Below are 13,382 nucleotides of genomic sequence, written 5' to 3' on the forward strand. Positions count from 1 at the left end.
GTCATAGTTGATGAGATGCCTTTAATTGTTATTTGGTAGACTAGTATAATTTTAAGAATACAACTTTTATATAGGTTTATTTTTCATCTCTTTGTCTGAAAATCTGAAAGAATAATTGCTGCCTCTGACTGCTATAGTATTGTTTTGAAGATTCAGAAGCTAAAGGACGCAGTCTGGGCATGATGGTTCAAGGCCAGCCAGGACTACATAGTGAGACCTAGTCTCAAACAAACAAACAAAAACCTAATGGATGCAAAGACTCTGCATCCCAGTATATATTCAAAGTTTCTCATTGTTGTTTCTGTAATATAATTATGTGATTAGATGGACAGGCTTACTCAACTAAATATGAAAATAGACAAGATGGCCAAAATGCAGATAAACACCCAGTAATTCAACCATCCTTGGCCTACAGGTTGGGTGAGCACTTTAGACCTGTCATTGGGGACACAGAGAAGAATGAACTAGAAGTTGTCCTCTTAGTGATCTCACAGCCTTAGGACGGGCAGGGCAAGCGCACGCCACTCAAAAGCAGTTTAGTCATTTTGGTAATTGACAGCAGAGGGTGTTCTGGAAGTTCAAGGGAGGAATCACACAGCTTAGAATAAGGTGGGGCTTGCAAGAGGTCATCCGGAGTGAGGCCAAAGGAGAAGGCTCTCAGTGTAGACCTTAGCAGTCGGGAGAAGCATGCAGGGGGCCAGCTTAGCATTTCTCTGTCCACACAGTTCAATTCAGAGACATTTCTGCTTTATTTAGTAAAGCAAAGTGGCGGCCCTGCAAAGTTATTTGACACTTACTGGTCCATGAGAACGATTTGTGAGGAAAAAGGTGTTAGAAGATGATACAACAGTGAGACACAGCTTTCATTGCCAGGAGTGGAGTCGAGCAGGAAGTGCTGTAGGCTGAATGACACAATACATTCTAGGAAGCTGGTAGCTGCGAGCCCAGATGGGGCACTGCCAGTAAGAAAATCACCCAGGCGGTGTCCCCATAGTCCGGGATTTTAATTCAACTTTGCATGTGCAGAAAGTTGATTGGCAGGTGCTAATCTCCTGGGAACTGCTTTACTCAGAAACAGGAGTGAACTGCATAAAGGTCAATGATTTCACTCACAATAAGTACAATATTCGTGTAGATGAAAACATAGCATGCTGCAGACTGGCATGCCTGGTAGTGCCATGAGATTCAGACATCAGAGGAAAAAAAGAGCAAGAAACTGCTGGTTTGGATGGGAACTCGTTGAGAATTAGATCACTATCACAATTTAAAGCCAAGTTTGAAACAAGCTTTAACTAAATACCAGTCCAGTGAATGGACTCTGGCCAATTTCACCTCTGCTTCCCCAGAAAAAGGATCCTGAATCAAGTTTTGCAGTGGCTTAATTACTTCCCATCAGGTCCAATCCCAAGTGTACACCCTGACGTATTTCCTGCCTGTGACCCTCTGCCCACGTGTGATCAAGCGCATCTGTTTGCAGATGGACCAAACAAACTTGTTTAGCGGAGTGAAAATGTGGCTTGTTATCTCCCATAAACAACAGCTTTCAGAATTTCAGGAACTGTCTGTCCTTGGGCAAGGGGCTTGCAGACCAGAGGCATTTTTGTTACGAGGATTTCTTAGGCACAGTAATTACAACTTCAAGCATTTTCCTAACCGAGCAGCACACGCTCATATCCCTCTCCCGACTCCCCGAAGTTATGATCGGTGCAATCCCCGAGGTTCCAAAGTTCCCATTGTTGTGGTTCACTGAACGATGATGTCTGAAATCAGCAGCAGGCTTGTGCTGAGAGGCGCAGAACTCGAATGTGTTTTGGAAGAGACTTAGGAGGCAGCCAAGGCCACGTCAAGTCCGCTGAGGAAAGAAGCGTGAGCCTGTAGAGCTGACAAAGAGAGAGCAGGAGATGCCAAGATGGGGTCCCTCTGTGCCTCTGAGAGTTAGGGGTTCCATTACATGAATTCATTGCTTATGCACGTGACTCTTATCAGATAGAATCACCACGTGCACGAGCACAGGACCACGTATGCGAGCTTGTATGAAACACGGAGAACAGTTTATCAGTCAGGACTCTCTGCTTCTGGCTCTGCCCCGAGTTCTGTTGCCTTATTGGCCCCATGGAACATAAAGCTATCATGCCTTCATGCTGCCGTGGGTAGAGCCTTGTGCCATGCCTTTTCTACCATTGTGGATTACAGCCCTGGAACCATGAGCCGATTAACCCTTCCTCCCTTCAGTTACCCCCAGCAGGAGTTTGCCTCAGTGATGTAAAAGGTCAATGCCCCATTTCTAAATTCATGTGAAGAGTTTTTGTATCCTCCTTGTTCTGTCTTTAAGTTCCTACCTGGCAACCATACCCATCTGTATGTTTCCTGTCGTTAGTCCACACGTCATTCCCAAACCACTTATCACTGCTTTCCTAGCCCGAGATCAAAATACCACAGGATGCCCACCGTGCAAAAGGTCCGCAAGGTCACGGTCATAGTCAACACCTTCCTCGAGGCAGGTTTGCTACACGGCTTCTCTGTCTCACCAAGACTATTGCATCTCCCTTCTTACAGAAATGCTCGTGCTGGTGTTTTCTTTGCGTTCCTGTTTCCTTACGTTCTGGCTCTAATTGGTCCCCGAATTCTGTCTATTTGAACTTTCAAATACTCATTGCTACCACAGCAGTCACGTGTCTTCTCATGCCTAGACTCCTGGAGTTTCCCAATCGAAGGCGAGTGTGGGAGGCTTTTTTTCTCCGTCCATCATGTTTGTTCCTGCATGCCTCTGCCAGCTTGCCTGTCCTAAATCCCGGGTTTCTGTGTGTCATGCTCTTTCCCTACACTATTTCATGGCCAGTCAAAGAGCAAACCAAATCCTTGAATCTGGATTCAAGGCCTTCTACAACTTGATATCAGGCTTCCTTCTCTAAAATTTGTTTTTATTTTTGTGTTTCACCTGTGTGCAGTTACCCGAGAAGGCCAGAAGAGGGAGCCAGGAAACAGACTAAAGATCTGCAATGTATTTTACAAGCTACTCTACTGTCAATGGTGGTGGTCTCTGCTAGGAAAAAAAAATACAAAGGAGAGGCTCACACAGATTTGCAGAAGATGTGGGACAGCTTATTTGGAGCGAAGTGACAGTGTAGGCTGTAGGAGGAGACCCTGTCCAGGCTGACAGTAGGCCGCTTGAGTGATTGTCCTCAAGGATCCCAGTTACTATTTGGGATTCATTTTTTTTTTTCGAGACAGGGTTTCTCTGTGGTTTTGGAGCCTATCCTGGAACTAGCTCTTGTAGACCAGGCTGGTCTCGAACTCACAGAGATCCGCCTGGCTCTGCCTCCCAAGTGCTGGGATTAAAGGCATGCGCCACCACTGCCCGGCCTGGGATTCATTTTTATGCGAAGAGAAGGAGCTGATTCCTAAAAGGCAAAGTTTGGGTACCAGGTTAGGTCACACATGATCGATTTTCTTACTGCACATGACCCTACCATGCATGGATTCTTCTCACGTTGATCACGCATGTGCAGTTGTGCTGAGCAGTGCGTGACCACTGAGGGCTTTTAATGTGCTGTAAAAACCACTCCTTTTAGAATTACCATGACAATGCCCAATTAATGATTCCATATTGATTTCATACGAGCTGAATCTAAAAGTTTATCTGGTGAGTGTGGTGGGGCCCAACATGTATTTGGACACTTGGTCCCCACTCGGTGGCACTGTTTGGGGAGGTTGTGGGTGGAGCCTTGCTGGAGGATGGATGCCCCCGGGGGTGGGCTTTCTATAGCCTTCCATACTTCCTGAACACTACTGCTAAAGATACGATCTCTCAGCCCCTGCTCTTGCTGTCATGACATCCTGCTGTTGTGGGCTCTCTGCCTCCGGAACCATAGACTAAAATAAACTCTTTCTTTATAAGCTGCTTTTGCTGTGCTATTTTATCACAGCAACTAAAGCATCTAATGCAGAGGGCGTGTGTACACAGATCAAAACGATAGGAGATATACATAGACATCACATGAGATATGTATGAGCTGTCACATACAAGGAGAGCCATGTGTCACTTAAGGAAGAGGCTACCCTGTCAGAGAGAGCAGATGCTTAGGGATACTGGTGACCTCCTAGGCAGAACAGAGCAGCGTAGGAATTGAACCTCTGCCTGGCCCCTTCTCAGGTCCCTGTCATGACACCTGTAGCACATTCATGTTGCTAAGTAGACAGGGTGAGGCAAAAACGCTGTTTTAAATCAATAATGTCCCCATGCATAGAGGGTGACTTTCAAGGATCTTGTCCCTGAGCCTTGTCTGATTCTTTCAGCATGCAGGAGTTGATGGCTGGTAGTCCCAGGCAGAGGAGCAGACAGTAGAAACACATACCAGACTCTCAAAATGTTTATCTGTACCAAATATCTAGCAGGAGTTCTGAAAAAAAATCATGAGTTAAGCACACTTTCACAAAGATAGGCTACTTAAAATAGAGTTGAGACAATTTAAAAAAAAATTCTCTCATGTGTGCAGAAGAAAGAGCCAGTAAACAAAACAAAAAGAAATAAGAACAAAAACCCAAATTCTAGATAGCATATTCCTTCCTGCTCTTCTCCAGGCTGATGTTCTGGGACAACCGTGGGACTGGGATCTCTGGAGTACAGGGCCATCCCACTGCCAAGGACACACATCTCTGTGGGGAGGTAGCGTGGGAGGATCCTAGAAGTTCAAAGTCATCCTCTGCTCCACAGTGAGATTGAGGACATTTGACATCCATGAGACTCTGTCTAATACAACCAAAAAACCAAAAGCCAAAAAAACAAACAAACAAACAAACAAAAAAACCAAAACAAAACCAGAACACCCATGTGACTTGCAGAGGAATTCTATGTTCCAGGCAGGGCAGCGAGCATAAGCGCTTGTCTGTGTCATAGAGGTCTCTGGAAATTGCAGATCCGGGACACTGGAGGTCGCTACTGTCAGTTTTAGACCTCACCTAGGTCTAGAAATAGGTGTTCTCGTGGTCTGAGTTGTTCAGCTGCAGGTATTCCAAGGAGCCTTTTTTGTAGCTGGCCACCCGTGTGGGCCTCCGGCTCTTCACGCCCGAGGCCTCTCTCTTCTGTAAGGAGCTGACAATCATGTCTGAAAACTCTGCCTGCAGGCGCTGTTGGTTCTCCCTGGAAAGGGTGTGGGGAGAGAAAAAGTTGTCAGCTATCCACGCGGAACGTCCCTTAGCTTCAGACCTTACCCAGTGGGTGCCTGTTCCATGCTACACACAGGAAATGCAGGGAGTACAAAATCACCATTGCCATTCACGATTCCAGAAAACCGGCTTTCCTGCCCTGTGTCAGTGTAAGGTATTGTAGACAGAAAATGGGTCTTTCTCTTTCAAAGTGAAATATGTTGTTAGAATTGGGGAACACGGCAGAAGAGCCACCGAGATCCAGAACAGAAATGAGGAATCTCAGGACTGTACCACACAGCCCTGGAAACACACGGTTACCCACATAGCCATGAATTTGAGGGTTGTGTGGAGAGGGCTCATTATGGCAGTGGGTCTCCAAAGTTTAGAAGGATCTGGGCAGTTCTAGTTTGAAGCCAGGCTTCCCGGGTTGACTCGGCTTGCCTTCTGTCTGCTAGCCAATGGGCTTCTGAACGAGAGGCTCTCTCCTCCAGCCAAAGCCATTGCAACAGCCACAGGGCTAGGGCAGGAAACTTGTTAATGGACTGGACAACTTGAGCCTCCTTCAGAAATGAAACCTGCTAGAGAGATAGGAAATCTTCCTATCACAGGAATGCAGACTCCGTGGTAAGACCTAGCACTGTGACTTTAGGCGAGGCTGGTATCTTCCTCTTTGGGGACACCAGTGGACAGAAGGGGGCAGGAGTGGAAATGCAGAGAGCCTCTCTGCTTCCAGCATTTTCTATCCTTGTTATTGTTGTTGCTGTTGTTGTGTGTAGGTGCTTTGTCTGCTTGTGTGTCTTGTACCATAGGTGTGCCTGCTGCCCAGGTGGCCAGAAGGGGTATCTGGAACTAGAAATACTAATGGTTGTGAGCTGCCATGTGGGTGCTGAGACTCAAACCTGGGTCCTCTGGACTCAAGTGTTCTGAAACAACAGCTAGTGCTCTCAACCTCTGAGCCATCTCTCCAGCTCCCGTGCTGTTCTCATAAGGGGCAAACAGGTGTGGCACTGCTTTCTTTTGTTCCAAGCAAGGCAGAACACAACCCTAGATTTCTGAGGTTTCCTGAGCAGAATGTGACCAGCATTTCACCAAGTGAAAGAGGCTTGCATCTTCATGATTTTCATTTCTGTGTATTTCTGTGTGTGAATGTATGTCCTGTGTGGTGCCTGTGGAAGCCAGAAAGTATACGACCCTTTGGAAGTGGAGTTGCAGGCATTCATAACCAGATGCGGGTGTTGGGAAACACACTCATGTCCACTGGAAGAGCAGCAGGTAGTCTTAGATGCTGAACCAACTCTCCAGCCCCCATATTTATTTTATTTTTAATTACAGGTGGATAGAGGTGGGGTGGGGTGTATTGCAGTACTCACAGAATCCAAAGGAGGGCATCAAATCCCCTGGGACTGGAGTTACAGAACTAAGGGGATGGAAACTGAACACAGGTTCCCTGATCACTGAGCCACCTCTCCGGGGCCTCCCCCTCCCTTTGTGTCTGAGACAGTGTTAATGCAGATTAGCCTGACCTCAAACCCACAGAGATCTACTTGCCTCTGTCTCCTGAGAGCTGGGATTAAAAGTATATGCCAACACACCTGGTAAATCAAGTTCATTTTAAGGAAGACAAACTCTTTACAATATAACCTGGTAAGGCATGTGGCATATGCCTAGAGAAAGCCAGCAAGGAAGACTGAGAGGTGGAGGCCAGTCTGGGCTACATAGTGACCTTGTCTCAGTCTGAGTGTCCCTGTGTGTGTGTGTGTGTGCGCGTGCGTGCGCATGTGCGTGTGTGTGTGTTCACATATCATATACTTCATCTATATATTTCATCTATCAATCTATCATCTTGCAGCTACATCATTGGCACAACCAGAAATCAACCTTAGAAGGACAGAAGAAAAGGAAGGAGTCAGTGAAACAAAACGAAACCAAAGTCAGCTAAATAAGAACAGAATCTCTTCTAGGTCCAGAGACGCCTCCTTCCCCTTTCCCAGGTGGAGCCTCCCTGGGACAATGGAACAGGAGTAGCCCGGTGTGACTTCACTGAGAACACACTTCTGACTGACTCATGAGGGAAGTAAACCTAGGGCTCCAGAGCACCAGAGGTTGTGCGTATTCTGGGTCACCGAGTCTCAGGAAGATACTGGCATTCTGGATACTCCAGTTCAGCAACTGGAGAAGGGAACATTCTAGACTTTCTTGTGTCCCCAGGCACTTGTCAGGTTAAATACCTCTAAATAGCATAGTGGGCCGCCCAGGACTTCCGGGCTTCTCCCCCTCTTTTTGCCTGATCCAGGACTTCCAGCTCCTCCTCTTCCCCTGCTGGACACTGTACTCCCAGCTCCTCCCCTCCCCCTCCCCCACCTCGGCTGTACCCCAGACTCCCAGTTCCTCTCCTTCCCTGCTGACCTCTTACTCCCAGTTCCTCTTCCTCCCCACTGACCCTGGACAGCTCCTCTCCCTCCCTGCGGGACCAAGGGCTCCCAGCTCCTCTCCCTCCCCTCTGGACCAAGGACTCCCAGCTCCTCCCCCTCCCTACTACCCCTGAAGCTTACACAGTGGGTGGGGTTGGCAGGTTGTACTCTTGGTCCTTCATCCCAGTCAGCCAGTACGTGGTCTCTGTCCCTCTTCCCTAGTGAGACAAAAAAAGGTCCCATGAAGGTGCTGTTCTCACCCGCCGCCCTATGATGACATGTTCCAAGAGGAACACCCCCCAACATTGCCCATCAGGGCACATGGCACATCCCTAAAATTTAGAAAAAAGTTAAGAAGTCTCTCACCAGGCTGGTCTTTTTACTTTCCTTTTCCCTCCCTTTCTGTTTTTGAAAATTTATTATGTATATTAAATAACTAATTACTTTATGTATTTGGAGGCAGGATCTTACACTATGGTCCAGGCAGGATTGGCGCTCACCATGGTCTCAAACTCATAGCAGCTCTCCTGATTCAGACATTGAGTACCACAATTTCAGATGTGAGCCCAGCCAGACAGGCTGTTTTCAAAATAGTTTTCTTTTTCCCAAGAAGATATTTCAGATTATGTTGAAATAGGAGTGGCGGGCTGTGTCCCGCCACCTGGCTAGCTTTACCCGAAATAATTACACGGAAACTGTATTCTTTTAAACACCGCTTGGCCCATTTCTATCTAGCCTCTTCTAGGCTAGCTCTCGCACCTGGACTAGCCCATTTCTAATAATCTGCTGTAGCCTACCAGCTGGTTTACCAGGAATGATCTTAACCTCTGTCTGTCTGGAGTGGGAGAATCATGGCGACTCTCTGACTCAGCTTCTTTCTCCCAGCCTTCCGTTCTGTTTACTCCACCCACCTAAGGGTGGGCCTATCAAATGGGCCTAGCAGTTTCTTTATTGCTTAACCAATGAAATCAACAGATTGATATATGACACTCCCACATCAAGATTACAGTATAGCAACATTTTAAGACCCCTACCTTAAAAACGAAGACATTCAGGCCCGAGGAGATAGCTCGTTTAGAAACATGAGGACCTAAGTTCCCCAGCGCCCCAGTACAGAGTAGGGTGCAGCATATGTCTGTGGTGTAGGAGGGTCTTCTTTTTATGTGTTGCTTTCATTGGTCAAATAAATTCTCACTACAACACGTCTGTAACTCCCACTCTGGGGAGCAGGGACAGGTGGGCTCCTGGAGCTCACTGAGCAGCCAGTCTAGGAAAATCAGTGAGCTCCGGGTTCAGTGGCAGAGCCTGTCTCAGGAAGTAGGGTGAGGCCAGCAGGGCAGAAAGCACAGACAGTGCTTGTCATACTGGCAGGGCTTAAAAGGCACTTGCCACGAAAGCCTGACAGCCTGAGATTGGTCCCTGGGCATGCTCAGAGAGGGGGAGAGAGACAACACACTCCACAGGGATGTACTCTGGTTACACAGACACACAGACACACCAATAATAAAAAATAAAATTTAGACCTTAAATAAGGCTTAGAGCAACTGGAGATGACACCCAGTTTTGACATCTGGTATCTATACATTACACACAAGAACATATTCAACACACCTGCAATGTAAAGTTTAGAGAAAGGAAGAGATGTATTTTGATTCTGCTGTGCTAACAAGCATATCATTTTCCACTGTGTGTGTTTTCTTTGTTTTGATTGTGTGTGTGTGTGTATGTGTGTGTTTAAGACAACACGCATGTGCTAGTCAGAGCCCAGCTATCTCCTTCCAGCATGTGGGACTGCTCTCCAGCAGACAGACTTGGCAGCAAGAACCGTCTCTCTCCAGCTTTGTATGTCCTTTTAACCTTTTACAACAAAGTTTTGAGACAAAATTGTTGCCGCGGCTTCATTATCTTGGCGCGTAATTACAAAAATACATGCCATAATAAGCACCTGGAAGAAACATTTGCTCATGGTGGGTGGGCGGGGCTAGGAAACAAATGGATACTTACACGAAATTCCATTTTTGCTAAGTTTTATATCTAAGGAGATCAGATGGGTCTAGATTAAGAGAGTATTCATAGCACTTTATTTTTTACAAGACTATAAACGGCATTTTAGAGGAATGATTGCAGGTTAGTAAATTTATTTGTAGAAGACTCAAAAACTGAGTGCGTTATTAGACAAATTTTATGTAAAATGTGACATTTCCCAATTTGCAACTGCAATTACATGGCACAGAATTTATGGGTCCTAGTGACAAAAACAGTGTTTGGTTAGTTGTCGGCTTCAGACCAACAGTGAAAAGATTCTGATCATTTTAAAGAGCATCTGAGAGGGGACAATTGGTGGCGTCACAGGGCAGCTGTGCCAATCATGAGAAGCAGGGAAAGTGCTTGTCATACTGGCAAGAGGACCAGGGTCTGAATCCTCAAAACCCACATAAATGCTGGGTGGGTTTTCTTCCTACTCATAACTCCAACCTCAGAAGACAGAGAAGCCCCAGGCCAGCCCGGCCATCTAGACGAACTGTATCTAGTCAGTTGTAGATTTGAATGGGAGACTCTGCTTCGGAAAATGAAGGGGAGTCCCAATAGTGCAAGTGCACACACATGTACGTGTACACACATGTAAGTGCACACACATGTATGCGCACACACATGCAAGCGTACACACATGTACGTATACACACATGTAAGTGTGCACACATGCACGCGCACACACATGTAAGTGTACACACATGTAAGTGTACACACATGTACGTGTACACACATGTACATGTACACACATGTACGTGTATCTAACACACATACACAAGAGAGAAAAAGTGAGACAGAGCATTGAAAACCTATAGCCTCGAGCCACAAACATCCGTGTGTCATAAACATCAGAATGCCTGTTCTGCTCATTCAGAGAGTCTCAGGAGGCCCAGCAAGGTGTCTGGATTCCTGCAGGTCAGCAAGGACTCAGTAGTGAGGAGTACCCACATCTTGGTAGCCAATGGTCCACTGATGGAGGAAGGTCATTGGCTAATAAAGGCACTGCCCTGGCCCATTTTATTGGTTAGAGGATAGGTGGGAGGAGTAAACAGAACAGAACGCTGGGAGGAAGAGGAAGTGAGCTCAGAGACTCCACAGCTCTGCTCTCTCGGGAGCAGACGCCTGAGAGAGACGCCATGCCCTGCTCCCGGGATGAAGCTCCGACCCAGGATGGACATAGGCTAGAATCTTCCTGGTAAGCGCACCTTGGGGTGCCATACACAGATGATTAGAGATGGGCTAAATTAATATGTGAGAATTAGCCTAGAAGAGAATGGGCCAAGCAGTGTTTAAATGAATACAGTTTGTGTGTTGTTATTTCGGGCATAAGCTAGCAGAGCGGGCGGCTGGGGTGCTGGGGAAGAGGCCCCGCCGCCCCTAATACTACAGTCCACAGCTTCAGAATGGTAAAAGCAGCTGTCGAGACAGCTATAGTAAAAAATGAGCAAATGAGTTTTGACTTCAGTAAATCCTGATTGGTTTGAGCTCTCGGGTTGGGAGGAGCAACTAGGGACAGATGTGAATATAGGTGGAGGAAATGGTAGCCGTGTTTTGATGCTGTCGTTGGTTTTTATTATTTAATTATTTTTAGATTTATTTATTTTCCTTTATGTATATGAGTGTTTTTGTCTGCTTGTATGTATGTATAGTGTGTGCATGCAATACCTGTGGAGACCCAGAGAGGGCACCAGATCTCTTAGAACTGGAGTTACAGACGGCTGTGACCCACCATATGGATGTTGGGAATTGAACCTGGGTCCTCTGCAAGAGCAGCCAGTGCTCTTAACCTCTGAGCCACCTCTCCAGCCTGGGAGCAATGCTTTATAGCATACTGGTCCCAGCACAGGGTATCTAAAGGGCTTGCAGGAGCACAGAGCAGTCTGAATTCACAGCTTGGATGGATGCTCTTTCTCTAGTGATGATGGATGGAGGTCCTGCAGGGAGAAAGAGAAGGGCTCTTCCCCTTTGTCTTTTCTAACTTTCTTGGTGGAGGGTCGCACGTGGCCCGCATGTGTCTGCGTGCTTGCTTGCAAGTGTCTGCCGTCTCCTTACCTTTAAGTACGTTTCTCCCCTCACTTCGTACAGAAACTGGCAGTCTGTTCTCTTCAGGATGGCTATCGTGGAGCTGCTCATGTGGATCCGCAAGGCTGGAAACACAAACCAGACCAATGAACGTCCCCCCCGTGCTGATGTCTGCTGTGGCCACGTTGGTTTCTCCCCGACTCTCGGTGTCAACAGCACTCTAAGCATCTCCTCCATCGAGGAAAAACACACACAGCTGTTTTAGTGAATGGGCCTTTTTAAAAACAGCGTCAGTGAGAAGAGAAAATACTACATGTAAGTAAAAGGGTCTGGCGTTGTGTTTTTAGGGTTCTGAATGTTGTCACTCCTAACAGCTAAGGTTCTGCAAACAAGGTGAAGATTTGGGTTCTGGGTTTTTTCAGACTTTCCTCTTCAACAGCACTATCATCTTCTGAAAAACAAGCGATGAGGGAGTCCCACCTAAAGGCCCATTGATAGAACAACATTGATAGAAGCTCGACAGCCACACCACAGCCATGACAGTGGCCAGAATAGCGGACACCCTCCGTGGACCAGAGGACCGCCAAGTGCATAACGCCACATCATCCAAGTCCTGTCCAGAAACCCTCCTAACAAGGGATTCATCTCATCCTCTGTGTTCCTCTTCCCGAGGCCATGAGAGACGGAGTAACTCCCCCAACATATGCAGATGATGGTTTGTATTTTAGTCTGAGTCTGCTTGACTCTCACCTCGTTCTTTTCTTGATGATTTGATTGTGCGGTACATGCTAAGAACGCATAGCCAGCCTAACTACCAAATCCTATCCTGGGTCCTGCTTTTGTCAGCTTTTAGACATCACCGGCCACTGCTTTTCTTCCCTCTACTCTACATTTTTTGCTCTTATCACTATATTATTAATATAGATAGAGCATCTACTGCATGTTTATCACTATCATTAATACTGATTGTCTACTGCATGCCGTGCAGGGTTCCTCAATTCTGCCAGACACACACCTTAGAAAAATGTCAAGGGCTGATCCAGTCTGAAGAGGAACCTGAAACCTTGTGCACTAACAAATTCCTAGAACAAATCAGTTTCTAGAGAAATCAAATAAACAGGAAAGGTGAAGCCAAGTCAGGGTGTGTCTGGTCCATGTCTTTCCCATTGGAGACCACACGGCTTACACAGGTCTATCCTAAAGTTCATGGTTAGTCCAGCTAGAACATGCCCAAATTCATTGCACATGGTCCAAAAATACAAAAACAGTCTAAAGCTGAAGGAAAAAAAGGCTAAAATAATCAGGGTAAATACAACAAAATCAAACATGGCGAGTCTGTTAACACAGGCTCAGTCAAGTCTAGCCCATGTGAGGGTCCACCTGCCTTTCACCGACACTTAGCACCTCACCACGATGTAGTGACGTCTACAAGTGCATCTACTGGAAGAATCTCTGCTCTCTATGAAAATTAGCAACCCCCCTTCTTACGGAGGCCAGTGGATTCCATCCTAGAGGCGGTGTTGACTGTATCTCCAAATAGGCAATAACGAGGCATCTTGATCCCCACAACACCAGCAGCACAGGGGCCTAGAACGAAGGACGAAGAGGAGCATCATTGCACATTGAAAAATGGAGCTGGGATGGGTGAGCGTCTCTCACAGTCAGGTTGTGAGGCTGAATACTTCAATGCACGGAGACACGGCTGAACACGTGTAATTCTTCTAATGAATGAGTGATGTGGTTATTTGAGGTCACCCAAACTCTTGTAAG

At 46.7% G+C, this 13,382-nt stretch overlaps 1 protein-coding gene across 1 annotated transcript in view; it reads right to left on the bottom strand.

Moving 5' to 3' along the window:
- Nucleotides 1-388: 388 nt before the first annotated feature.
- Nucleotides 389-13,382, bottom strand: part of Gucy2c (guanylate cyclase 2C) — a 79,447-nt gene continuing 66,453 nt past the window's right edge. Inside the window, exons 24-27 of the mRNA XM_041637796.1 lie at nt 13,101-13,199; nt 11,643-11,737; nt 7,701-7,777; nt 389-5,140 (exon numbers count right to left, since the gene is read on the bottom strand). Coding sequence (XP_041493730.1) covers nt 4,966-5,140; nt 7,701-7,777; nt 11,643-11,737; nt 13,101-13,199 — 446 coding nt within the window. The 3' untranslated portion in view covers nt 389-4,965. The remainder of the gene's footprint in view (nt 5,141-7,700; nt 7,778-11,642; nt 11,738-13,100; nt 13,200-13,382) is intronic.

The sequence above is a fragment of the Microtus oregoni genome, unplaced genomic scaffold (genome assembly GCF_018167655.1).
Source record: "Microtus oregoni isolate MIOR12 unplaced genomic scaffold, Mior012 000002F_ref0000024, whole genome shotgun sequence".
Taxonomy (NCBI): Eukaryota; Metazoa; Chordata; class Mammalia; order Rodentia; family Cricetidae; genus Microtus; species Microtus oregoni.